At 50.2% G+C, this 27,607-nt stretch overlaps 1 protein-coding gene across 5 annotated transcripts; it reads right to left on the bottom strand.

Moving 5' to 3' along the window:
- Positions 1–1,508: 1,508 nt before the first annotated feature.
- TBC1D16 (TBC1 domain family member 16) lies at positions 1,509–26,335 on the bottom strand. 5 transcript variants are annotated; one of them, XM_074160065.1, is made up of 12 exons: positions 26,100–26,277; positions 24,399–24,658; positions 24,037–24,254; positions 11,027–11,224; positions 10,094–10,241; positions 9,045–9,212; positions 8,039–8,187; positions 7,145–7,279; positions 6,727–6,913; positions 5,418–5,597; positions 4,735–4,881; positions 1,509–4,286 (listed from the first exon to the last, which is right to left on the bottom strand). In XM_074160065.1, exons 1-12 carry the CDS (start codon positions 26,275–26,277, stop codon positions 4,041–4,043), a joined length of 2,214 nt encoding a protein of 737 aa, XP_074016166.1. In that variant the 3' UTR covers positions 1,509–4,040. The 5 variants fall into 5 exon arrangements, with proteins under 5 accessions (XP_074016166.1, XP_074016162.1, XP_074016161.1 ...); XM_074160061.1 differs by having other exon boundaries at positions 9,045–9,209; positions 24,037–24,658; positions 26,100–26,335; XM_074160060.1 differs by having other exon boundaries at positions 24,037–24,658.
- Positions 26,336–27,607: the final 1,272 nt, after the last annotated feature.

The following is a 27,607-nucleotide window of genomic DNA, read 5'->3' as shown; positions in this document are numbered from 1 at the left end:
ATCGCTGCTCCGCACCCGGCCCACGTGGTCAACGCTTAATGCCGGGGACAAACGAAGCCGTTCCATCCATCCCCGCCGTGTGCTCAGGCTCTGTCCCGGGAGGTGTCGGGGGGACACGCTGCCCTTCCTCGGCTTCCCATGTGCAGGCGATGGGATCCCCGCTGGGATCACAAAGCGTGGTGCTGCCGCTGCCAGCAGCCAGGACTCGGTTTTCTTCTTTTCCTGCTCCCTTTCCCCCCGGCAGCAGGAGGCAGGAGGATGTGTCAGCTCAAGGCTGAGCCCAAAGAGGCTTATGCTGACTATTTACCTTTGCGAGGGTCTATTTTTGGCCGCTCGGCTGCAGCTAATTCAATGAACAGGGCAGCGATTCAGGAGAGAAGCCACACGAGGGTCATTGTTTCTAGGATCCACTTCGCTCCTTGGCTGGGGCCAGAAGCCTCGCTGCTTTTTTTTTTTTTGTTCCTTGGGGCTTTTTTTCAGATGACAAAGTGTCACAAAGGAAAAGGTGAACTTAGAGACAGGTCAGAAGGACCTGGGAAACCTGCTGCCCCGTCCAATGCTCGACTCGTTGCCTGCCTTTCGCTACCGAGGAATCCCGAGGCGGCTCCTTACCCTTTCCCAGCTGCAGCCAGAGGGCTCCAGGTTGGCCCCACACACCCTGCCATCTCCCCACGCCTCCCACCCAAAACATGCTCAGAACTTCATGGAGATCCAGTGTGAATTTAGTAACGGCATCGGGAGTTAATGAACAGGCTGAGGCTGGAATCAAGTCAGCCAGGATGTGACCACTGCTGGTAACCAGGGAGTAGCCGGGTTATCGGCTCCGTCTCTGTTTCTCTGGCTGTTGGGAAGCAGAGCTCGGTGTGTGACAGGAGCTCAGGGATGGTGAGCTGTGGTAGAAAGACACCTGAACTCTCCCGCTGGCAGTGGGACCCGCAGGGGACACCAGGCGAGCTGGTCGAGGGGTGGCACGCTGGTCCCAGCGATGGGCTCCCATGCAGCTGAGCATCACTTCAAAGAGAAAAAAAAAAACAGCTTTTCCCACGTGCTGGAAAACTGCAGCGCAGTCTTCAACTAAACAAATCCTGAGTGATTTCCACATTGCTGAATGACATTTTAATAGTGGAAAAATAACGCTAAAAATTATCTACTTCATCTCTTCCCATTGTCTTCTACTGGCTGGGAACCACTGCTGCAGCAAAACCAGCTCCGGATCTTCTGGTGGGTGTTTGCTGGTGCCTCCCAGCCCGTTGCCAGCAGCCACAGAGCCCTGGCAGGGGCATGGGGTCTTTTTCCGACCCTAATTCAGCCACCGGCACTTAGAGCTCGCTTCTAGGTGAATACACTGAGCGCTGCCGCATGTCCCCAGGCTGGAGTGAGTGAAACACAGCCCCAGCACCCAACACGCCTCCCGTTCAGCTGCGAAAGGAGCGGCCCAAGCCGTGGGGACGGTGTCCGGCCAAGGGCTGTCCCCCGACATAAGGTACAGCACCCAGCAACGCGCCACGCAAACGCCTCACACCAACTTTTATTATTCACTGAATCATCATAAATCTCCAAGAACTCCCCGGCTGACAGCAAAGCAGCCATCAGCGTGTCACCTCCTACGACCCCAGGGGGCACCGGCAGCCTCAGGACTTCTCCAGGGTAGGCTGCTGGGACCCGTGTGGCACCGCAGGTGCTTTCACCGTTGCTCTCCTCAAGGGGAAGGTTTTCATCCTCTGAATTAAAGGCACACAAATCAGGAGCCAAACCGTCCTTCTGCCACACCACAGCCACTCTTTGGCACGATGCCTGCACAGGGCCAAGTCTTTTCCCCCTTCCAAAATGCAGCCCGGACTCGGTTTGTGCTGGTTTCACGCAAAGCATCCCAGTTGCCAGCCTCCCTCCCCGGTATGGGGCAGGCGAGCTCCACAGCAGGCGGTGGGGAAGGCCTCGCAGGAGGATTTATAGAGAAATTTGCTTGTCGGATGCAGGTACCTGTGAGGATACGGGGATTTCCACAGGTGCTGCTAAACAGCACAAACGTGGCTGAGAGCAAAGCTGGAAAGTGAGCACTGATTTCCCACCCCCACCCCCCCCCCCCCCAGCCCAAGACAGAGCCGTAGGAGAGAAGCGGTGGCTGAAGTGAGAGGGAGCAAGACAACGGGGAAAGGCTGCAAGACTTCATACGCCATGCAGAGGGAGGGGCAAAGCTGGTGCAGCCCACCCTCACCTCCTCTGCTTTTTCACTCTTACAAGGAAACTACTCCCCCGGCTCTGTTTGGCACAAACCCTGGCTCAGGACACACCTTTGGATGCCACCGACCTGGGTAAGGACATTTGGCAACGCGGCTGTGCCCAAGGCCCCAGCCCCATTTCTCGTTGGCAAATTTTACAGAAGACAAGAGGGGAAATCATGATGTTCCTTCAAAAATACTTCAAAGGGAAACCTTCATCAGAGAGGGAGCTCAGCAAAAATGACTGCAACAAACCAAGTTTCATTTTCACTTTGGGACGGGGAAGAGGGTGTCCCGCTGGCACCAGCAGAGGGGCCTCCAGCCCTCTTGGAGCGCTACAGCCTATGGCAAAGAGAGGTGGGGACAGTAAATAAGTCAGTAATTGAGAAGAGCCAAAGGAAGCACATTGGGAAACATACTGGAAATAACAGACTTCCACAAACAAGTGTCTAAAGTCTGTGGTTGTCAGCGTGAAGAAACAGCTTTGCTGTAATGTCATGAATCATAGAACGGTTAGAGTTGGAAGGGACCTTAAAGATCATCGAGTTCCAACCCCCCTGCCATGGGCAGGGACACCTCCCACCAGGCCAGGTTGCTCAAAGCCCCATCCAGCCTGGTCTTGAACACTTCCAGGGATGGGGCAGCCACAACTTCTCTGGGCAACCTGTTCCAGTGTCTCACCACCCTCACAGCAAAGAATTTCTTTCTAGTATTTAATCTAAATCTCCCCTCTTTCAATTTAAAACCATTCCCCCTCATCCTATCGCTCCACTCCCTGACAAAGAGTCTCTCCCCATCTCTCCTGTAGGCTCCCTTCAAATACTGGAAGGCTGTTATAAGGTCTCCCCGGAGCCTTCTCTTCTCCAGGCTGAACAACCCCAGCTCTCTCAGCCTGTCCTCATAGGAGAGGTGCTCCAGCCCTCTGAGCGTTTTCACGGCTCTCCGCTGGACCCGTTCCAACAGGTCCATGTCCTTCCTGTGCTGAGGATCCCAGTGCCGGACACAGTGCTCCAGGTGGGGTCTCACCAGAGCAGAGTAGAGGGGTAGAAAGAAGTAAACTTTGGAAGGTGTGTGTGAGACGCCCTGACTCCAGAGGAGCAGTGCTGTAGGAGCTGTGCCTGTACATCTTCTGTACACATGGGAAAAAAAATCCTGCCAGCCAGTATACCGTATAAAAAAAGAAAAGGCGAGAGACAAGACCTTCAGGTGAGCAGTTCTTCCTCGCCAACAAAGCAAACACCTCCCCTGCAATCCCAATAGTCTGCAGGTTTATTTTTGGCAGATTATAATTAAAATGGTCTTTATGGCTTTAGAGAGAAGCCACTAAGCTGCACATTTTGGTTGAAGCCGAGAGCGCACGTGTGTGTGGGATGCTCTGGATGAAGGGATGTCGCAGAGAGGCCTCGCCACGGCCCTGCTCCTTCCACTTGACCCACAGAGGCTGCTGGTTGCTCTTGGCTCTCTCTCATGTTCTCATTTCTCATCAGCAAGTAGCAAAGTTCTGGTTCCATACCAGTGCAATCCCAGAGGCAGAATAAAAAGTCCTTGTTAAGACCTAGAAAAGCTTTATGTTTCTAACAAAATCAAATCCAAGCACGTGCAAACACTGTTCCTGCTTTGATGCATTTCGTTCAGGTTCCACCACCGGAGCACTGGAATCTGCTTTCCCTGTAGAATGATTTAATTCCTTGTCCATCCTCCACCTTTCAGTCTTCTCAGGGCTCTTGACAAGCTATCCCTCCATTTTTGTCTTCAACATTTTTCCTAGGCACATCCTTCCTGCCCTTCCCTCTTCCGCTGTCACGCCTTGTTCCTCTCCGGCTATTTTCGGAAAGCAAAGACGTCCCGTGTTTTCAAGCTTCTCTTGCCTTCGCTTCCTGGTTTAGGAGAAGACACTTCCGCCAGTCCCCCGTATGGGCAGCTCTCACACTCCGGGTGATGGCCAGAGCACTCCACAGCGGGGATGAAGCCACTGTCCCACATTCCTGTCCCACACAGCTTGCAGAGGTCATGCAGGCTGCAGGGGATGCGGGGCAGCAGGTGGAACTGATAGAGCAGACTCCTGGCCTGGAGGGGAGAGAGACATAGTCATTCATTCACTCCGCACCAGGGGATGAACGCGGAGAGCAGGGGTAACCCGTGGCCTCCTCTCCCCTCCTCCTGCCTGGCTACCTTAGAAAAGTCAAAGCTTCAGCAAAGGAGCATCCCTCCCGAACGCAAAGCTGAAGGTTAAACCAGGCGCTGGGGACGCTGCCGGGTCACAGGACATCCCATGGCCTGCAGTCACTCCCTCCTGAGGTGGACATGGAGACCAACAGCTCTGTCTGCCGTTCCCCCAAGCATATGCAAGGGTTATCCCAACCACACCGCTACCTCCCAAACACTCTACAACTACCTCTTGTTTCTGCAAGCAGCAGAATCCCATCCTCCCAGGCTCCAGACGAGCAGGGGAATACAGGAGATGCGGCACATGAAGCATCAGTCCCCGAGACTCATCTCTCAGATGGGCACGTACCTTCCTGAGTACAAGTTCTCCATTCATGTGCATAGCCAGGTTGCTGAAATGCAGCAGCATCTGGTCGGTGGCCAGCTGCTGCTCAATGACATCGTCCCCATAGATCACCACGATGGCCACGCAGATAAAGAGGTGGAAGTAGTCGGTCTGCAATGAGAAAACAGGGGCTGGAGCACAGCAGGTGGAGGCAGAGGTCTGTACCCTCCCCACCCTCCGCAAGCACGTCCTTAGTGAGATTTTGTGTTCCTTCCAGTTTTGGCTGGTGGTATATACAACATGAGTTACTGGTAAATTCTGAACCACAGCTGAGTCAAAGCCCCTTCCCTTTACAGCGCAGCAGCAAGGTTTGCACCACAGCTTTCAAAGCAGGCTAGCCATTTTTGGGAAGACATTTTCCAGCCGTGTACGAGAAGTCTGAACTTCAGAAGTGGATGTTCAGCACTTTCTGAAAAAAGCTCCTTTTGAAGCCTGGACATCCTCAAGTAGGAGAGGCAAGTGTCCATCCTCCTGCTATACAGATAAACCTCTTCGATAGTTACAGGCCCTCCAACACCTACTTATTTTGGATACTTTGCTACTAAGAGCCTGTATGGAAACTCTGCAATCCTTGCTGAGATGGTGAGGATTCAGCAAAGAACACCCTGCTGCCCAATGCGCGCTGTGCCCATCTCCAGCCGTCTGACCTGATAGTGAGCCCAGCAGGCTTCCCACATGCGCAGGGCCTCGGCATCTGGAAATTCACGTTTAAAACAGAGGAGGATCCATCGGTGACAGAAAAGCATCTGCAGACCATCCTCTCCCAAGGAGGAAAGGTGCTGGTAGAAGCGTGGGTGCATGAGCCGCAACAGCTCTCGCAGGTACATCTGGAAAAGATGCTCTAAGCTGAGCCCAATGACTCTCATAGCCCTCACCCACCCCGGGGACCCCCCTGCCACCCACTAGACCCAGGGTCCCACAGAGCTGCCCACCAGACTCTGCTCTCCCAAAATCCTCCAGCCTCTTTATTGGAGCACAGCCAGGAGCACACTTGGATATACCATTAAAGGCCAGAGCTCACAGGCCACAGCAGGTATTTCACAAGGAAGGACAGAGGGTGAAAAGAAAACCCCATGACAACTACATCATGAACAGAGAGGGGAGAGATTCAGGCTGAGGAAAGCAGCCAGAGCCTTAAAAACTAAAGACAAGAAAGGACATAGCTATCTCGGGCAATATTTCATTTCAGTAGAGACCAAGTAGGGACAATATGGAAGTGATTTTGGAAAGCCTGACCATACAGGCACATCACAGTGCATAAATCTGTGCATTAACCAACTGCACCTCACCAGCAGCCTCCTGTGGGGGTTCCACCACAAGTTTACCCCTTTAAATTGGTGCCATCATGACCCAGACAGGATTTTTCAGGTTTAGAACGGATTTTTCAGGATCTCAATCAGAAAACAACTGACATTCATGTTAAAACCTAAAAAGTTCCCATTTTTAAACAAGTTCACCTTCTTTTAAGAAACTCTGTCAGATATATAAGGCTTTTCATTTGGAGATAATTTTAAAAATACCTTAAAAACAAAAAACCTTAAAAAGAAAAAACCCAAAGAAGAGGGCTGCAGCTTAATCAACTCCTCTGCCACGTTCACATCAAATGCCCCAGAATCAGGACAAAAACAAACCAGTGAGTCTTCGCTGCCTGCGAGAATTGCGAAGACAAAGCAAGCAGCACCCTAAATACATTTGATCATAGAAGGTTCCTTGAATCAGCACCCTTTAGCTCAGCCAAGGGAACTTTAGTCTGACAATTTATTTGCTGTAACTGCCTCTGGAGTGCCCAAATCCCCCAGGATCAATTTTATCCATCAGGTATTTTTGAGGCTTTGGGGTGTGATTCGGCACACGGGAACCCAACAGCCCAGGTTATCGCTTTATGGTATTCTCCTAATTTGCCTGGGACAGAGAAGCTAACGAGAGGACTAATGGGGGCTCAGCCTTCAGCCTCACCAGCTGTTTCTCCATATCCTCATCCCGGGGTGAGCTGACGAAGATCGTGTTCTGCATCAATCCTACAAAGCACCAGAAAGTATCCGACTCATCTAGGACCTCTGCCAGGAGTGGGGCAACCAGGTCGGACATCCCCTGGGAGTATCCAATTGTTGGGTTAAATACTGCATAGTTCAGCAAAATCCTCCTGGAGAAGAGATGCAAACAGAGAGGTGAGACACAGGGAGGGCACATCACAGACGAGTCCTTTTCGCTCTGCCCCAGCTCTCACCACATGGGCTGTGTCAGGGGAGCGCAGAAGAGTGGCAGATCACTCCTGCCATCTCAAAGATTAGCCTGCAATTGCACCCGGAGCAACGTGAACTTTCAAACATTCAGTAGGACACACTGTTTGGGACACTGGAATCAGACACTTCACCTCATAGTTTCCACGTTTGGGTTGTCCTCCCCTCGAAAGAACTGGTTGCTGCGGTCAGTCCTCACGACGTCTTTATCTACCGTGAACTGTACTTTACGCCAAAAATCCTTCTGTTCATCTGGAGTCATCGAAAGCCTGGAAATTGAGCAGCAACAGGAGTACGTTGCCAAGAGAGGAATACGATTACCACAAGGAACAAGCCTCATTTCAGCTTTAGTTTGCAGTGAAAAACTAGTCCTGTACAGTTTTCTCATCCCTGAAAAACAGACAAGCAGGTCTGTCCAGAGCAGCAGATTTTCTGTCCAAATGGATTACTGGAAGGAGCCTTCTGGGTTATAAATGGGATGACATGAAGTGTTTTCTGCAATAAACTCCACTTGAGAAGCAGTTGGACTCTGCTCTCCGCTGCTCCTTGTGGGTGGCACACCAGAACTCATCACTCTGTTTTGATTGTCTCCTAATTAATAATACTACTGTCCCTCTCCAGCTTAAATGTACCCACAACCAGTTTACAACATGCAGTTCTTGCAGTAATAATTTCCTTGAATTAGATATCCCTTCTTCTTCCCTCTTTTCATACCCATATATATTTATAAAGACATATAAGATCCCGTTTTCACCTTCAGTGTTCCAAACCAAGCATGCTAAGCCTGTAGCCTCGCCTGTGAGATGATGATCACTACCCTGTGTGGTAGTGATGAGGGTAAGACAGCGTTTGATCTGTACGGTACGAGCTCCAGACCCCCGGGAGGTCACCTGCGCCTCATACACCTCCTTCCCCTCTTGCTTTTCCACCCCACTCAGCTTCTCCTGAAGCCCAGGAGGCAGAGACCCATCACTGCGACCCCAGGCCTAAGGAGAGATGGGCAGGGGAAAGCAAAGCTGCTCCCTTACCTTTTCTCCTGGATCTCGAAGTACTCCTTCCTCTTCTGCAGCCTCAGCGCCTCCCTCTCCTCAGAGGTGGACTCGTAGCTGTAGTAGTGCAGGAGAAAGGGCCACACCTCCCCACGGATGGAAATATCAATCCCACCAAAGAAAATGGCCTGGGAGAAGGAGCAGAAGTTATGACTGGTGCGGTTTTAACATTCTCCAAAACAGCAACAAGAAACTGGCCGCTACTGTGCTTTGGTGGCTTTGCAGTTCTCTCCTGACAAGTGACGCCTTGATTCAAGCTCCTGCAATTTGCACATGTTTAGAGGGAAAGTGCTGGCCTTCTATTCCCAGACGAGACACAAATCGGGCTCATTTCAATGTCAATAACCCCCCCTGGAGAGGCTCTATGATTAACGTGTCGTTCTCATGTCACGGCTTAATCCCCAATCTTGGAGACACTGCATTTCACTGCAAACTTCTCTCTCAGGACCTGGACCCAGTGCTCCCCTGCAACCCCCGCATTATTCTGTACAGTCATCTCAATTTTTCTTTCTTTGATTTGTTCACACTGCATTCTGCAAACAGGTCTAGCACTGGACGCTGTGGTTCAGTAATTCCAACCGTCAGGAGAAGCTGGACAGCTTGTCACAGAATCACAGAATGATATGGGGTTGGAAAGGACCCCTGGAGATCATCTAGTCTGACCTCCTGCCAGAGCAGGTCCACCCAGAGCAGGTTGCACAGGAACGTGTCCAGGTGGGTTTTGAATGTCTCCAGAGATGGAGACTCCACCACCTCTCTGGGCAGCCTATTCCAGGCTGTCCTCCTGGGTCAGGGAGATGTTCTACCACCCTGCCTGTAGCAGACTCACCTGCAGTCCCAAGACCTCCAGCCAAGACCCATACCCCAGTCTTTATGCTCTCAACGCCCAGTTCGTGTCCCCACCATGAAAGCAAACTCCTGCAGCATCCACCTGGGGACTGGTGGCATGTGGCAGGAGCGAGGGGATGAAATCCACACCTCTCACCTTCTGCAGCTTGTACTCCTCTTCTACCTGCCCTGCCTCATTGAGGTGATGGAGCCAGGCAGAGACGTCCAGGCGCTTGTAAGTGTTCTCCTCGGGGTGGGTCTCTGAGGAAGGCAGCTTGGGCCGGCGGATGGAGAACTGCATACACGTCTTCTCGTCAGTGAGCTGCTGAACAGGGGGGAAAACAGAACACAACAAACTGGAGGCAGGAGCCGAAGATGGCAGCGGAGTATGAAACCCAGCGATTTGCAGAGCAGGAAAACCTTTTTGCATGGTTCGCGTAGGATTAAGCACTGAGGCGCTGCACTTGGGCAGGGTTTGTTTTTTTTTTTTTAAATTCCAACCATTACAATAGCGAGAGTGATTAGAATAATTAAAAAATCCGAGTACCACAAAACAGCTTCATCTTAAAAAAAAATGGTTTCCATTCCTCCCCCAGTCTTATCCCTGACCTGAAACTGAATTAATGCTGCTTACAGCAAAACTTCACCCTGCCAGGAATGCCTGCAATAAATTACATATGATTGGCCATATACAAAGGGATTGCTGTTAGGCAGGCAGGGAACTGCACTGCCAGGCTCTCTAAGGGCACTCATGATCCCAGTGCAAGACTGCAGCTGACATTTAATTTAAAAATCAAAGGTTGTTCAATGCAAAAAGTGAGCCCATGCGACCATAATAAGAAAAGCAGCAGGGGGCTCTGTGGGAAGGATGGAAATTTAAAAATCACTGTTTCTAATAAGCACATACAGTATCTTAAACAGATAATTAAAGAGCTCTTATCACATTTGTATGTAGATTGAACAAAATATGGCAAGATGCCTTGTCAAAACATGTTCCAATGCAGTGTGCTACGCTTCACAAAATGGATGAAAGGCTCTGACAGAATTTCAGAGCTACCACTGCAGATTTGCCTGCCACCACACCTGCCTAAAGCGCAGCGCTGACCTGTCGGGTGACCGTGTCTAGCCAAACAACTACCTAAGCAAGCCCCCTGGATTATCTGCCCCCATATTCCACAGGCAGGACAGGAACGGATGGAGAGGTACCTGGTCCTTGAGATGGGTCTCTGTGCAGTACTTCCACTGCTGAAACACCTCTGACAGCTTATCCAGGCCACCATGGTGAAAATGGAAGATCTTGTACTGGCTCTCCCTGCTCGCGACAACCAGTTGTCCACAGGTGCAGGCCTCATCGCTGTGGGGCAAAACAATGGGGAAAACAACCTGCATTTATTGCCTGGGATAACGTGAGGCCCAGCGGGAACAGGAACAGCAGAGGAGAGAGCGAGGAGAGCGAATTATAAAGAAGTGTAGCATCAAGTTGTCCCTTAAAGCAGAGCACAGAAGTAATCTTAGAGTGCTGGACAAAGCCATAGTGATCCTCATTTCCTCCAAGAAGCTCCACTGGTGCCTGGTAACGGCACTCTCTTACCCTTCCATCACATGAAGGAGTTAAGTTTTGTCTTCCCTGGGGAAAAAACCCCAAGAAGTCTGCCCCAGAAGCACTGAGGCAGTACACAAAGTCAGCTCCTGGAGAGGAGTAGACTTGGTTTCGCACAGCATTGTATAAAGAAGCAGGGAATGAGAAAGAAAAGAGGGAGTGAAAATGTTTTTAATAACTTTCATAGTTATTTGAAAAATAACTGAAGAGGCTAAGAGCAGCAAGACCCTAGAGGAGCCCCGGTGAGGGGCAGGCAAGGGAGAAGGTACCATAGATAGAGATGTTTTCCACACCTCCAGGTTATTTTAAACATTTTGGGTAAGATAGCTAAGAGCAACCTTTACCTTACTAGGGAAAAAAATCCTTTAGGCCCCAGAAGTGTAATTCAGAGGCTCTCCTTGGGGAAGGTTGACACTTGCTTTCCTGGAGACAACCGTTAGGGAAAGACTTCCAAGGAGGTTGCAGAAGCCATCTGTCTCCACGGCCCAGCGTTAGCTGACCCAGAGCACACATAAATCTCACACACACCAACACGTTACCTAAAGAAGAGGCGAAGGGATCGCATTTGTCCCAGGTCCACTCTGAAGACACCACAGACCTGCTCGAGGGCAAACACTTTCTGCTGTTCATCCCATCTGGTGCTCTGCGTTGGCCCATTATTCTCCTGGAAGTGGGCACTGGTGTCGAGGCTGGAGGCAGAGCTGGTGGAGCAGGTCAGGCGGTTGTCACACGTGTCCCTGCAGACGGGAGCCCCACAAGACCATCAGCCAAGGGCTGCAGTTACATGCAACGACCACACATGCTCCAAGTTAAAAATCCCTTGACAGAGCTCTGAAACCGGAATTCAGTGCAGGTCTAAGGAGTCAATAATCGACAGCCCACGTAAGAGATTAAATTAATTTTATTTACATTCTCTCCCATCTCAAAAAATCATCCTATTTTTGTCTGTTCCTGAATTCCACACACTGGGCAGAGCGAAAACCGTTCCTCACAACAGTGACTTTTTGGGAAGGCAAAATGACGATGCCCAGCGTGGGAACAGCCCAGCCTGCTCTGAGGAACGGCCCAGCCCCTGCTCCTTCGGTGCAGCTCAAGGACCAGCCTAGGGCACTTCCCTGCCCTCCACAGAGCCCTGAGCTGCAGGACCCCTTCAAACCATCATGCCTCTGGGATGGACGACCCCTGGGTATGGAAAACCTTGGGCCAGTCAAAAAAGATGACTGCAGAAGCTGAGCTGCTCACCAGGCTGCTCCAGCAGCACTCCATGAACAACTTCCAAAGGCAGAGACTTCTTGTCCCACGGGGCCAGGCTGGGGACAGGAGCAGTGAGCGCATTCAGACGGCAGCATAGAGCAGGGATCCCATCTGCCAAATTTCCCTCTGCGACCAGCAAGATCCAAAGACACCTCCCCCGAACTCCAGTTTCTCATGACGCCTTTGCAAGTGGATCCGACAAGCCCGAATTTGTGCATATAAACTTCAGACAAATGGTTTCCGTTTGCAAACTTGGAACTTCGGAGAGTTAAGGAGCAGGAAATTACACAGGAGCTCTTTAACCCACCACAAAGTAGAGACAGTGAACCCAAGCGTTTTCCAATATGCCAGGAGCTCTCTGAGCCCCAGATATATATCTTTAAGAGTAAACTGAAGTTAGATCAAAAAAACCCCACATGCCCACCACTAGCCCTGATCCCAAAAGAAAAATATCACTGCTTTGAGAATTAAGTGAATCTGAAACTGTGACCCCTTGATTCTTAAAAAGGCCAATACATGTGAACAATCTCAGCGCAGGCTCTGAATGGGTTCCGCTGTGAAATCAGGGTTTGCAAAACAAGGCAAGTAGCAGGTATAAAGACAGCCCCCTGCAATGCCACTTTATGCAATGTTTTCTAATCCGCTTATCTAACAATGTAGGCACTGAACGCTGAAAATCACACACTCAGCATGCATCTGCAGCACACCACATCAGTATGCTCTCCAAGCCTGGCTCCGGTGCCTCTTCCGCAGGGACGAGCCTTATTTGCAGCATCTCCCCACGGTTCAGGTCACTGCATTGCAATGGCCAGGTCTCCGGACATCCCAGTTAGTTGTGGGTTAAATTTTTAGCCGAGCCCCTGCGAGCCGCCCAGTTCAAATGTCCGACTCAAAACCTCAGCGCCCACACGCATGGGAAATAAATCCCCGAGCCCCCTTCTCTAGTTCTGCAGCATTATGTAGATGAGAGGAGCTCTGTTTTACTTTCAGCTAAAAGAGCGGCTTCGCTACTCTGTTCGTGAAGTTCTGCTGCTCCATTTTTCTGAAAGAAAGCATCAAAGCAAAACTTACATTCAAGCCATTCGGAGGTTGAGGCCCTAGAAGTGACACGGCAGCGTCGCCGTGTGAGCGGGGATCACAGGGCATACCCGAACTCACTCAAAGAGGAATGAGCAGCTTTTTTGGGGTAGAGGCCGGGATACTCCCAGTCTCACAAGCCCAGCTCTTACCATCACCTGCGCCTTGTGAATTTTCCCATGAAAACCGTCCGGCCTTTGTGAGAAGTTACTCTCTTAGCTACTTCCTGATAAAGCTGCAAAATAGAACATTTTCCTAAAACACTCAGTATCTCATGTTAATGCAACAGTAATAGGAGTGCTGGTATGAGACATGGTGCTGGGCTGCTTGCTAGGAGCAGCTGGTATTTATGGAGCAACACTTCGCAACAGCCACAGCTGGTTACACAGGATTTTCCTGGAAGAGATGACTCAAACTAGCTCAAAGACTAAGCAGAGGCAACCAATTTTCTAAAACTCTTGCAAAGATGAGCTGGTCAGTATGACGAAGGGCTGGAAGACGCAGTGGCTGTGAGGATCACTGTCCTGTGGTTCCCTCCTCACAGAGGCCAACGAGCCCATTCTTCAAGAGCATCATCTCAAACCAGCGGCAGAGATGAGTGCCAAGAAATGAGAGTCACCAGAGAGCTGGGCAGGCTCGCTTTGATACTGGAAATGGTGTAGCTCCTCAGCACAGAACACTATTTCCAGCTGCAGTTCCTTCTGCTCCGTAAGCAAAATCTGCTTCAGATACACACGCAGCTCCCCGAAAACTCAGGGGCCGGGGAGCCCGGTCACCAAGGTGCTGGCAACGTTATAGTTTCTGGAAATGCCTCTTCAAGGCAAATGTTTATGGTTCACATTTAGCCACTAGTGACAAGCTTGTACACGCATCCAACACACAGAGAAGCAATCTGAAGCAACACGGGGAAGTGGATTTACACTTTCTGGACGGCAAAGAGCCAGCGAGCATAAGCACCGTGCCTGAGTGTGCAGCCCAGGGAAATTCCAGTGTTTTCATTGATGCAGGAGATGACATCTGAAAGAGACATCTGTGCACCCCATGCCCTTCGAAGAGGTCGATAAACACGTAGACGCACACATGGCATAGATGCAGAGAGGGTACCACCTCATACATCAGTGCATACTTAGTCACTGCGGAAATTAAGAAGAAAACCTCACTGTGTTTAAAATGACTTTTCCTTGTATATATTGATTGAAAAAAAATGGAAATTATTCTAATCCGTTGGACTACTTAAAAAAATAATTTTAATATTGACATCATTCTGTACTTAAGTAACAAGAAGGAGTATGATCAATGCTAATTTCATGGATTTTGGAGAGTCCTCTAACTAGGCACACAAGATACACAGATGCAAGGGAAGAATTCTCCAGTTTATTATTTGTCAGACTATTATATCTGTTGGATGAGGAATTTATACCAGAGGGCCCTGCAAAAGCAGGGAGCTGAAGCACCACGAGGCAAATAGCTGGAGGAACATTCCTGAGAGACTTTGGGTTGTGGGATCCAGGAAAAACAGAGAGCCAGCTCGTACACAGCACTGCTCAGCCAAACAAGGGAGCAAGTGCCATGCTCCACGGGAATAAAAGGGACAGGGAAAAAATACTAAGGAGGATTAGCAAAACCTGTAGCAGGAAACCCACAGACACACTCATGATTCCACTTCAGCCTCTTCCCCTTCCTGAAGTCCTGAAGTCTTTTGTCTCAAAATACATCTCATTCTTGCTGGGTGGCAAGACCCGGTGGTGATGTGTTTTCTCCACTCAACAATCAACCACAGCAATCGACCACATCTACATTCCTCAGGCTTTTGTAGCCCCCAAGAAAGCAAGTGCTTGCATGAGGCAGCCCCCAGCATCCTCCCACTGCTCCGGAGCTCTCGCCCGCTCCGAAGAGCTTGGCATCTCTGCGAGGGAGACTCTCCACGGGCCATCATGTAGTAATGGGACCTGATTTACTCTTTACTCAAAGCATTTGCACACACCTACAGCGTACAGAGAGACAAAACCAATTATTATTTCTGTTATAGAGCCAGGGCAGAGACCTGCACCAATTACACAGGCAAACTATTTCAGCAACAAAGATCTAATAACTCATTTTATGACATGATGTGACAAATGTAATTATAAGAGGGAAAGGGGCTGAAGATTCTAGCCATGATGTGGCCGTCACCTAAGCTGCCGGCGTGCACCACCCGCTTCCCAGAGAGCCTCCTGCCAGAGCCAAACCCTCCTCCACTGGCTCCATGGCCATTGTCCCACAGCTTGCCCTGGCTAATAACAGCCTTCCTTACAGCCCCAGCCACTCCGGCACGCTGGCTTGGGAAGCATCATTTACAGACAATAAGTATCATCATAATGTATGAGCATCCATGTAATGGGAATTACATGGCCCTTTTCCTCCCCAGGGGTCAGCATTTCTCTGTTTCTCCACTATTCCCCACAGGCACTGACCTTCGAGGTTCCTCTTCTTTCCAGCAAGGTGAAATAGCTCATGGCAGCATCGGCTGCCTAAAAGGTCTGAGAGCTTCAAATAAATAATCCATCAGCAAAAGTTCAAAGCTACCCTGAAACACCTAAAAATTTAGGGTAGTGACTGTATAAAGTCAGGTAATACCAGGCAGCTGGAATGCAAATCTATTGTTCTGATTAAAAAAAGTGTCCTTGACAATATACATATATAATGAATTGTGAAACACGCTGACTTCAGCGATGTAGAAAAGACGGGCGAAAGAAGACAGATTGGCAATTTGGGATTAAAAAGAAATTTTGTGGAAATATTTCCGGACGCTCCGAGTGGCGCTAGAGAGGGTGGGAAGGAGATCGGGGGACGGCACCAGCTCCCAGGGCAGCACAGCCAGGGAGATCCAGGCACTGGCACTGAGACTCGCATCTCATCAGCACAGACAAGTCACCGGGTTAAGAATTGTGTTAAATTCACCCTTCAGGTGAAAATATTTGAAACTTGAAGCCCCTTTGCCTCAGAGAGCCCAAACAGAACCGATTTACACTGACCTCGGTGAACAGGGAAAAGGTGTTAGATAGTCTGGATGAAAGCCTAACCAGAATTTCTGAAATTAAATATCTAAATATCTTCACGTGGAAAGGTATCTGTACGTCTGCAAACGCGTGTGGAAACAAATCCAACAATTCTTCCTATTCGTTGGGGAAACCTGTGAAAAACTGCCCAGGACGTTACAGTACAAAGTACACGAATGTCAACACGGACTTTCCAAAAGCTTGTTCCACAGGCTTCCCATTGATCTGTTTGCTTTCGAAACACAAATTTCCCCACGTTGGAACTGCACTAAATGCTATTTAGTAGCTAATTAACTTTCTGTGCTGAAAACCTCCTGTAATTGCACTTCTTTCACCTTTTTTAGCCCGTGTCCTCCAGGGAACCTGAGCTGTCCTACGGCATTTGTTCTGCTCATTTCTGTCTCGCAGGCGCAAGTTCCTTCCCGACACCCGGCTGCCAATCTCGGCTCCAGAGGTCACCGGAGACCAAATTAGGAGCACTCTGCCTCTGACAAACTTGCTTTGCTTGGCTTGCCGTAAAGGGAAAATAAAAGGTTATGAAAAATAATTGTCTCCTTTCATGCTCGGCACCAGGAAGCAGATTCAACAGCCCTCCTGAAAGCCGGCGTATCATTGTTAGTCACCCTGCGTATTGTTCATGTTATTAACCAGATTCAAAGAACGAGCTGTTTACATCTTGAAAGCGTTGGAATCCCTCCTCCCCATCCCGGGAAGGAGCAGAAGGGGGTCCCGGTGCCAGCCGGCACATGCTGCGGGGGGGGCAGCAGCCCCGGCACTCGCCCCTGACCTTGGGCAAGTTCATGACCAGACACCGGGCTCTGAATTGCCGTCAGGTCTGCCAACATGAGCCCGGCAAATAAAACACTTTCAGACAACGAAACGAGGGACTCAAGGAAACCCGATTATGCAGCTCTGCCTTCAGATAAGCGTAATTGGTTTGTCCTTGAGAAATAAAGATCAAAACAATTTGTTATGCTTTTACGGGGCTGGTGCAATCCGCTTTTACAGCACCCCGCTGCCTTCCCGCATCCAGCCCCGGGCACGCTCGTTCCAAGGGGTTTGGTGGACGAGGGACAACCCGTGCGGTGGCAGAGGATGACCCAGCTCGGACCCGTCCTGGCCAGGAGTCTGGCCACACTGCGGGCTTTGTTGCCCCAAAGCCATTCTGCCGTTCCCGGTGGCCCACGGGGAAGCCCAGCGATCTCAGCCAGCAACGGCGGGGGGGCATTAGAAAAACAGCCCCGCTCCCCTCTACGGGGCTCCCCAAAACTGCTGCAAATTAAACCGAAAGGAAAACAAAACAAACCTGAGAATTCTTGAGTCGATTATTTTGAATGTAAATGGGAAGGGAAAAAAAAAAATAAATCAGAAGTTTGTCATGAATCGATGTGTGTTTCGGTCTCTTTTACCCAATGGAAGCCTGGAATGTGATCCAGACAGACCCGCGGCTACAGCACAAGAAATCTGTTTTTCCCGGCAGGTGGAGGCTACGGAGGTAAAACCCAGCAAGGTCCTTCTCTGGGACTCCTTGTTGCAGTGCGGTAGCGGGGGCAGAATTAGCAGTTCGATGCTTATGAATAAAATACACATAGCTCCCAGAAGCCAAACACAACAAATCATTTAGAGCCGAGCATACGCTGCTCAGCGATGCAAATGTTACCTTCGTTCTAAGGAAGGAAAATATTCCAAAAGCTGAATGGCAGATTTTTACAATCCATGCAGAGAAGGGGCACCTCATGCCTAGGCTTTAGTTCATTAATAAATCAATCGAAATGCAACACTTAAAAAAAAAAAAAAATTCCTTAGATGGAAAAAGTGATTTCTCAGCAAAGCCCAAAAAAGAATGTTTGCTTTTCAGCCTATTCCAGACTGGAAAAGGGGACCTTTCTTACCAGTGTTTATTTTATGTTTAAAATCAATGGATAATTTTGCCTTTTTTCCTCTGTTCTATCCATGCAAAAATAAAATTCTACACTAATTATGCTAATTACAATCAAGCCTTCAAAACGCTGGTCCCTTGAAAGCCCCGAAGATTACCTTTGTTCTTATATTCTTGGCTCTAAGCAATGAACTGGGAATTTCAGGGGGACTTTTTACTGACAGACAAAGTTAACCAACTCCCCGGACTCTGCGCTGCTCCTGACCCAGCGTTAGCGGAGCCAACACCACCCAGAGAGAATTTCACTGTTTTCACAATACAATGCGGATCTCCCAAGGGGAGAGCTTTCTGCAAGTAGCAGAAAAGGGAGAGGAAAAAGGCGAGCTGACTAAAAGCATGTTTCAGACTTATTGTAAATGCCCTAATGCTGTTATAATTGCGCGGACCAAGCCAAGACGACAGAGACTATGCAGATTTATTTGCATATAGTGTTGCATACTTTTAGAGGGGACACGCTCTTTATTTCGACCCAGTTAACGCAATCCTTCCCTCACAAAGCTGTGGATACCCGCCAGCGCCATTTATCTCCCCTCTCCATTTGGATTCCTGGGTGTTACGATCGTATAAATAAGTAACAGAAGAAAAGCAAGAATGTCATAGAATCATATCATAGAATCATAGAATGGTTTGGGTTGGAAGGGACGTTAAAGATCATCGAGTTCCAACACCCCTGCCCTGGGCAGGGACATCTCCCACCAGACCAGGTTGCTCCAAGTCCCCTCCAACCTGGCCTTGAACCCCTCCAGGGATGGGGCAGCCGCAGCTTCTCTGGGCAACCTGGGCCAGGCTCTCACCACCCTCACAGCAAAGAAGTTCTTCCCCAGATCTCATCTAAATTTCTCCTCTTTTCAGTGGAAAACCCTTCCCCCTCATTCTATGGCTCCCCTCCCTGACCAAGAGTCCCTCCCCAGCTTTCCTGGAGCCCCTTTAGGGACTGGAAGGGGCTCGAAGGTGTCCCCAGAACCTTCTCTTCTCCAGGCTGAACCTCCCCAACTCTCTCAGCCTGTCCTCACAGCAGAGGGGCTCCAGCCCTTGGAGCATCCTTGGAGCCCGGCTCCCTTGGGAATCCCCTATTTCTCTAGGCTAAGCCCAAGCTGTCATTTTTTTGGTAAATAAGCTTGTTTGCTTACGATTCTCCACGGGTGGCGAGCGATCGCCGTGGCCGTGGCGACCGGTCGCGCCGCTGGGCAGAGCGCGCCCCCTGGCGGCCGCGACGGCGGCCGCCAGGGGGCGCGCTCTACCCAGCGGCGCGACCGGTCGCCCCACGGCCACGGGGACGGCGACCACTCGCCCACGGCCCCGCGAGTTTCGAGCTTCCCCGTCCTCCTAAGCAAACCTGAAGCTGGGGATGTGGTTCCCCTCTGTCCCTCCATGGCTCTCCCGCCTGTGGGGTCTCGTTCCTGGGCATCACCTTCTCCGGGCACCCAATAATTAATGTTCTTGCTGTTCAAATATTGATACGGAATCATTAACTGGTTAGAGTCGGAAGGGACCTTAAAGACCACCTTGTTCCACGCCCCCTGCCATGGGGGCAGGGACACCTCCCACTAGACCAGGTTGCTCCAAGCCCCATCCAACGTGGCCTTGAACGCCTCCAGGGATGGGGCAGCCACAGCTTCTCTGGGCAACCTGGGCCAGGCTCTCACCACCCTCACAGCAAAGAATTTCTTCCTAATATCTCATCAAATCTCCCCTCTTTCAGTTGAAACCAAGATAAAGCTGTGTGCCTCTGCAAGCTCTTGGATCCATCCAACCTTCTCAGCTTTATAGCCAGTAACAACTTCTCCTAAGTCACAGGCGCTAGGACAAGGTGAAATGGCCTCAAGTTGTGCCAGGGGAGGTTTAAATTGGATATTAGGAAAAATTTCTTTACCAAAAGGGTTATCAAACATTGAAATAGGCTGCCCGGGGAAGTGGTAGAGTCACTATCCCTGGAAATATTTAAAAGCCAGGCAGACGTGGCGCTGAGGGACACGAGTTAGTGGTGGTTTTGGCAGTGTTGGGTTAATGGTTGGACTTGATGATCTTAAAGGTCCCCTCCAACCTGGAAGATTCTATGATTCTGGGGTCTATTCCATGACTTTGATTATGCAGCATTACTGACAGCAAACAGCGAAGGCCAGCTCGTCTTCCCAGGATACAGCTCCGTGCAGACCTCCTAAAAGTACTGCCTTGGAGTCTACACCTACCCCACCACTCAGAGAGAAGGGGGAAAGGACTATCCTTCTGACGGAAAAAGGATTTGGGGATGTTGTTTTCCCGAGCATTGGTTTGGGTACGAGTGGAATTAGGTGTTTCAGTGTCTTACATCATAAATCGCACTCGTTCAGGCAAGGTCCTGGGGAACGGGAGCCTGAACCAGAAGCAGCGAGATACCCTGTGCACGCGTCCCCAAGGCTGAAATCATCAGAAGATAGCATGACACAAGATGTTGCAAGAAGTTACAGGAGATTTTGAAGTCTGCGACCAATTCCCCTGGTTCTAAGAATATAATCACTTCTGTTACAACAGCCGTGAATTCCCAACCTCTTGACGACTCCAGACCTCCTGCCAGTTCACGCTAATTTCAGCTCATTTCCCTTATAATTTTGCCTCCTGTTTATTCTGCGGAGGTCTGAGCGGCACCAAGCCTCTCAGGTGAGCTGCCAAAACAACATGATGCAACACCGAGAGCTCTGTTACCACCCGCTCCTGCAGCCGCTGCCACCCTCTGCGCCTCCGCTCCCTCCTGAGAGGGTAATTTACTGATTAACTCCCTGGGAAGATGCTTAACAACAGGATGTGCAACACATCTGTAAAAATTGCATCAACCGCGACACCAAAGGAGTTTTTCCTTGCGTTGTGTGCTCTGCCTTGACCATCTCCATTAGTCCTGTGGCGTGAATTCATGTCCGCTGAAGAACACGAGAACCGTACCATCGTTTAGCTCCATCACGGAAACGCTTCCTTATTTTTATTACTGCTGGCTAAAATGATCACCTTCTTATGAAAGACGTTTCCTTCTTGCACTGATGTCCGTGACCACGTTGGTCACATCACTTCTGCTTGTCCTTCAAGGCAAGTGCTGTGGGAGCTGAGCTGGCGCCTAGCCCATCACCTGCAGGACCATCCGCAGAGCTCCAGCCTCTGGCCAGATGTTGCCCCAAGCTCCACTTATGCAATTCCACCACCGAGGCTTCTCGGTCCAAATTCTCACTGTATCAACCAATATCCCAACCTGAAGTGACTGAAGGAACCAATGCCAGCATTTCTTTGTCCCCATTCGGCATTTTTATACGGTGCCCATCAGGTAACAGCTACTGCAGTTCATTACTGAAGTGGAAAGCCTTCGGCAGCCCCACCACCCATTCCCAGGGAAAGCTCCCGTTAACCCGGGATCACTCTGGCATGGCACAAAAAAACCCCAGCAACCCCACTTACTGAGCACTAGGTGCCTCTGCAACTGACTGGTATAGATCTGATGTCACGGTCAGTTAAAACAACTTTAGAAGCATTGGTTGAAAGACATTTTATAGGTGTCGGATGCTATTTGGTCACCAGGATGTAACCAAAAGCTTTTAGTTTCACTTTACTGATGGGGAAAATGGAAGCTGAGTAATTTAACAGGGTGGCGACAAGCCAAAGCTGGGTCTGGTGTACAGTTGTCCTGAATTAGTGCCCTTCAGACCACAAGGCAAATGTTTCCTGACAGAACAGCACACAACGGTGACAGGGGAGAAAAGGAACAGAATGGAAGGCTTTGATTTCCAGTATCCCTCCTTCCTACAGAAACGCGGTCAATGACAAAGCCACTATCAATACAGGCATTTCCCACATGAGCTACCTCCCTGCAGGAACCACCTACTATGGGCAGAAAGGGGCCCCCAAAGTTAAAAATGACACAAACTCCAAAAGAGTAAAGCCCCCTTTCCCTGAGAGATGAGTGCACCAGGCAGAAGTGCCAGGCTCCTCTATAAAGAGGAGGAGGAACGTGTGTGCTGGTGGTGGGACACTCCCCGAGCTCCTCGCCTGAGGAACTGTGTAAATGAGAGGAGAGCATCGGTCGCTGCATGGGATCCCTGGCAGCCCATCAAACTGAGCAGCACAGAGGGGAAAAAAACCCCAAAAAACAATGGATAAGTTTTTATTTCCCTATGTTCTACAAAGGCAAGTTGTTGATTTAAAATGACTGACTCGTCGTGCAACTGGAAGGCTCCCAAGCCCACCTCCTGCTTCCTCTCTGTCCCTGTTCTGACACACCGGGACATGCCTGTTGGCTCCCTCCTGCCCAGGAGCCCAGGCCACCTCAGGGGACACTCCAGGAGGCACACGGGACCTGTGCCTCCAGGTTATACGGATATTTGGGCAAGCAGCTTGCTAAGCCTCTGACCTTGTCCGATCCAACTCTCCATGTACGTCCCAATTCTTCCACAATGTCACATTTTTCCATTTCTGACGATATCTGATTGCCCAGAGAGAAAGATGGCTGGACTGGAACACCCATGTGGAGCATTGCTTCAGCTTCGGAGACAACCACGGGGAAAAGCAGAGTTCCCTTTACAACCGCTCCCCAGCGCAAAGGGAAATAACCAGAAACATTCGTTCCTCTTTGCGGGGAGGAGGAGGTGGTGACCGGGGGGTAGGGAGGGAAAAGAGTTGAAACAATCTGCCAGCAGCACAAACTTTGTTCACACTCCAATTCTGGCTCAGATGGGAAGCAGCCAGCAGGGAAAAAAAAAAACAAACCCAAAACCAAAAACAACCCTTAAGAAACAAGGAAGCTGTTCTCATGCTTGTAGTGACTTCTGAAACAGCATCCCCCGCCCCCCCCAACCGCTGGGATGAACGCAGGGAATAAGAGCACGTTTTTCGACAAGACTTTTGCGAAGTATTCTACGCAGAATCTCCAACTCAAACAGCTTGGAAGACCCTGCAGATATCATGCAAGGGGGCTCTACGGGGAAGAATAAATTGGCATAAAAAACGGACACACTGGACAAAAGCCTTTCAAATCTGAAGTCCCAAACAATGGAAGGTCTGTTTTATTAATCTGCTGCGAATTATGAGTGCTGCATACACTGTACGGGGCTTCCAGGCTGGTGCCAGAGGAGTTAAAAAAAAGAAAAAAAGAAAAGTCTACCAGGAGCAGGGTGTTTGCGAAGCCTCTGCCCGGCTGGAGCTGCCGGGGCTCGGCAGGGGCTCGGAGGCCGGCAGAGGGCTTGTCCAAGCCAGGCTGCCAAACGCCGGGGAAACGCCATGGGAATTCACAGGCAAGGGAGCGAAGATGCAATAAACTGTATTTCCTTCCTTCCCTGACGCTGTTAGCAGCTGAGAGTATAAGGGTTGCAAAACAGTTAAACCGCAGGGCTCCTTGCCCAGGACACCCCGCTGCACCAGCTCCTCGCCCTGGCCATGCCGTAGGGTGCCCTGGCCAGCACATGGCCTTAGGACCAAGGTCTAGGATTTCCCCAGGATGAGCCCAACCTCCTGGCTGTCAGCAGTTAGGATATTATTCTGAACATCCCCTCACTACCCCCGCATCGAACCACTAAACCTGTTCTAACCACCATGGATGGACCTGTTGGAGCAGGGTCAGAGGAGGCCATGGAGATGCTGCGAGGGCTAGAGGCCCTCTGCTGTGAGGACAGGCTGAGAGAGTTGGGGGGGTTCAGCCTGGAGAAGAGAAGGCTCCAGGGAGACCTTAGAGTCCCTTCCAGTCCCTAAAGGGGCTCCAGGAAAGCTGGGGAGGGACTCTTCGTCAGGGAGGGGAGCCATAGGATGAGGGGGAAGGGTTTTCCACTGAAAAGAGGAGAAATTTAGATGAGATCTGGGGAAGAAATTCTTTGCTGTGAGGGTGGTGAGACCCAGGCCCAGGTTGCCCAGAGAAGCTGTGGCTGCCCCATCCCTGGAGGGGTTCAAGGCCAGGTTGGACGGGGCTTGGAGCAACCTGGTCTGGTGGGAGGTTTCCCTGCCCAGGGCAGGGGGTGGGACTAGATGATCCCACTGTCCATGTCACTGATGAAGATACTGAACAGTACTGGTCCTAATATGGACCCCTGAAGGACACCACTTGTCACCGATCTCCATCTGGACATTGAGCCATTGGCCACTACCCTCTGGATGCAACCATCCAACCAATTCCTCATCCACTGAATAGTACACCCATCAAATGCATCTCTCTCCAATTTCCTTCAGCATTTCCAAGCTCAGCAATCAGCACCCCAGCATTTCATCCAGAAACTAGAGAAAAGGATGCACTCACCTGCTTTCGTTATCCAGAAACACAGAACTACTGCTTTTCCCGAGGGCTTCACTAATGGGAGAGAGGCAGAAGGGGGAAGAGAAGGCATCAGAATCAGAGTCAAAAGTACTGTCCCTGCTCACGTCATCAGCAGACAGCTCCAAAGAGCCCTCGTCCTCCCCCGGCTCTGGCCTGCAGTCCAGACCTTCCTCCACCGACAGCTCCGACCTGTTCTGCTCCTCCTGAGAACTGATTGTCGATAGGATTCCTGAGTCGCTGCGGGCGGGCTGGGGTGACCGGTGGGTGCCGTCTGCCACTGGGCAGCACTGGGAGAGCTTCTCCCCTTCCGAAGAGGGGGAGCTGATGTACGCCACATCTTTCACAAGCTGTGACACAGTCAAGATGTCTTCTCCTCGCAGGATGACTGCCCCTCTCTGCTCGGTGGGGGAAGCCGGCCGGACAACGCCGAAGCCCTGAGTGTGGCGGCTGCGTTTGCGGGGAGCTTTACGGACAGGGGAGCTCTCAGGAGTGATGTAGCGCAGGGCTTCTTCATCCTGCCTCTGAATGCGGGAGTTTGGCACCCAGGCCAGGATAAGCGTGGTTCCGAGAAGCTCATCTTTCTCCATGTACAAGCACAAATAGCCTTTGAGAGAGCAAGGGAGCATCAGTTATTACACAGCTTTATTCTTGGGAAAATGTGAAAGTCTGAAATTTGTCCTTCCCTGTCTCCCTCCACTTCACCACCATTACACACGGGCAAAACAAACCCTTTTATTCACCAGGAGAGAATTCTGCTAAATGAATCGTAGACTGCTCAACATTATTCAGTATTCACAAATAATTTCAACCCTGTATATGAGGAAAGGCTGAGGGACTTGGGTCTTTTTAGTCTGGAGAAGAGAAGACTGAGGGGGGATCTGATCAATGCCTATAAATACTTAAAGGGTGGGTGTCAAGAGGATGGGGCCGGTCTTTCCTCAGTGGTGCCCAGGGACAGGACAAGAGGTAACGGGCACAAACTTGACAATAAGAAGTTCCATCTAAACATGAGGAGGAACTTCTTTCCTGTGAGGGTGGCAGAGCCCTGGAAGAGGCTGCCCAGAGAGGTGGTGGAGTCTCCTTCTCTGGAGACATTCAAAACCTGCCTGGACACGTTCCTGTGCAACCTGCTCTGGGTGGACCTGCTCTGGCAGGGGGTTGGACTAGATGATCTCCAGAGATTCCTTCCAACCCTGTATCATTCTGTGATATGGCTTTTGAGCAGTCTCAATTCCCTCTGGCCTAAGTGGACATAGAAATGACATGCAAATACTTCAAGTTCCTGGACAGATTACTAATCAAGAGTGAATTCTGAAATATGTTGCCACATGAAAAGCTTCTACTGTTTGTTAGTTAAACAATTTCAAGTGCCAGCTAAACATTTCTTTCTCAAGAATATTTACCTTCGTATAGCTAAAGGGCTACAATTCTCAGGGAAAGCCAATAGGAAAAAAGAATCCCGCACACAAGAAGGGAAGTGTGGGTCAGTGTTCACAGACTAATTAGTTTTGTGAAGCAAAGCCAGTAGCCACAGCTCTCTTTGATGAAAACATGAAAGAGCGCAGTAAGAGATGAGAATAAAGGGACAGAGCAGTATTTATCTTCATTTACTCCAGTGCATGCAGCCACAATCAGGTTTTCTTTCTTTTCCCTTTACCAATGGTTGCTGAGGCCACTCTAGCAATGACAGTTTCAAGATGACACTTGGCTTCCCTGAACAGCACATGTATTTGAAAGAGCGACAGAAGTTACTGCCCTCAAATGACAACTGTCTAACTTCTGGCAATACAAAAGGACTTACTAAAACAGGTAAATCCACGCCAGATCAGAAGAGAAAGGAGAAACATCATCAATTTTCCTACCAAAGAACGAGCTGATGGCTCGACTCATGGACGGCTTTCCTTAGTCCTCCATAAGACTGCCTTGCCCTGTTCCCCACCGGCACCTCTTCCTTCTTTAGAGCCCAACAGGTAGGATTTGATACAAATGCACACACCAGGAGAGAGAAAAAGAGTGAGCGAGCAGTGTCTGCAACACCCCATCACCTGGATGATGCTCCCCGATGCCTTGCAGCAGCTCAGGTGGATGGACGCAGACATTGTTCTTAGAGTAGATAATCTCCCCATCAAGTATGGAAGCGGAACTGCTACTACCACCAGGATTCAAGGTCAGGAGGTCGGAAGCTTTTGAAGAGGCACGTCGGAGGAGTCGCCCCAGAGACATCGCCAAGGAAATGTTTCCATTATCTGTCAGCTTTAATCAGGAGCCAAATTCAGAAGATCTGCCAAGAAGGAGGAGAGAATAGCGTTAGAATAAATATAACGACAGCACAGCACGAGCCTACTGCTATCTGAGGAGGAGGAGGTCCCCATCAATCCTACAACTCAAGCAAGAGCCTCCAAATGCTCTGGATCTGTAACATCACCGCTACGTTCTAAAGATGCTGAAGTACAGCATGATGGGATGTTTTTCTCTGCAACGAAGAAATATGAAGGCAGAACCCCTTCTTCCCCCCTCTCCCCCCCCCGTTTTAATAGTTACTGTGAGGAGGAAACACAAAAGCAATGCTTGTCACTGAAAACTGCCCATTAAGGGAATAGCTCAGCGATGCAGAGCTGCCTGATGGATCACTGTCCTGGGGATGTCAAAGAGAGTCAGAGTAGACCCTGGAGGATTCCTTCAGCACAGAAAAACTGCTGAGACCGTGACATTAAACAAGGGGCTGCTGCTTCATCCACAGTAACCACTGATCTCCAAAAAAAACCATTAATCAAAACAAGTTCATCTTGTGCTTACCAATTTTTGGCATAATCCTGCTGTGCATTTGAGGTTTTGGGGTTGGGGTTTTGGTTTGTTTTGTTTTTTGAGGGCTGATGGTTAAATAGAGCTTTTTCAGAGGTAAGTGGCAAGAGAGCCATGTTCAACAGAGCGGGCAGGCTCCAACAGCAGCATATGGGACGCCAACTCAAGGCGAACGTTTCATCTGTCAATAGGTCACTTCCACAAACTGTGGGGTGCAATCCCCAACTAATCGCTGAGTAAGCATTGTGCTCACATGAGACGTGCTCCTCCTCGGGGCTGCTGCTGAGGAGCTCTACAGTGACTCCAGAGGGGTCACCCCAGCTACAAACTATTTAGCAGACATCAGGAAGGGTTGATGTGTGGAAATAGCTGGCGGGGTCTTGCACAATGCAATCCCACAGACAGCCCAACACAACCCAATGCAGAGCAGGCTCTACCTGTTCCCGCTGTCCCTCGCTGGGGAGCAGACCATCAGGGGCACAGCAGCTTCTGCTCTGCCAGAAGTACACGAGGAAATGTTCCTTTGTATTTATACGGCCTTTACTTGCTCGTGAACAGGCCAGCCCGACCCAGCACACACCACAGAGCGTCACGGTGCCAGGGCCAGGGGCAGCGTGTGTGGACAAGCCCCACCTCAACGGACTGCAGAGCACACAACAGGGTGGCCAGGAATAAAAGGAAAAGCAGACAGGCCCTGGCTTGTACTACCAGGGGCACCGTATGCAGGAAACTCTTAGGGGCTTAACGCAAG

Source organism: Numenius arquata, chromosome 17 (assembly GCF_964106895.1).
Source record: "Numenius arquata chromosome 17, bNumArq3.hap1.1, whole genome shotgun sequence".
Classification (NCBI taxonomy): Eukaryota; Metazoa; Chordata; class Aves; order Charadriiformes; family Scolopacidae; genus Numenius; species Numenius arquata.
The sequence above is the reverse complement of the archived record's forward strand: the minus strand, read 5'-3'. Positions and strand labels throughout refer to the sequence as shown.

Bases quoted from the DNA above. Each gene is read 5' to 3' on its own strand.
- TBC1D16 (XM_074160060.1), bottom strand. From the start codon at position 26,277: ATGTCTCTGGGGCGACTCCTCCGACGTGCCTCTTCAAAAGCTTCCGAC. The intron at 24,659-26,099 runs GTGATGGGGTGT...GCTCTCTCAAAG, and splicing joins CATCGGGGAGCATCATCCAG to GCTATTTGTGCTTGTACATG. The intron at 6,914-7,144 runs GTGAAGTGTCTG...TCTCTTCTCCAG, and splicing joins CCAAACGTGGAAACTATGAG to GAGGATTTTGCTGAACTATG.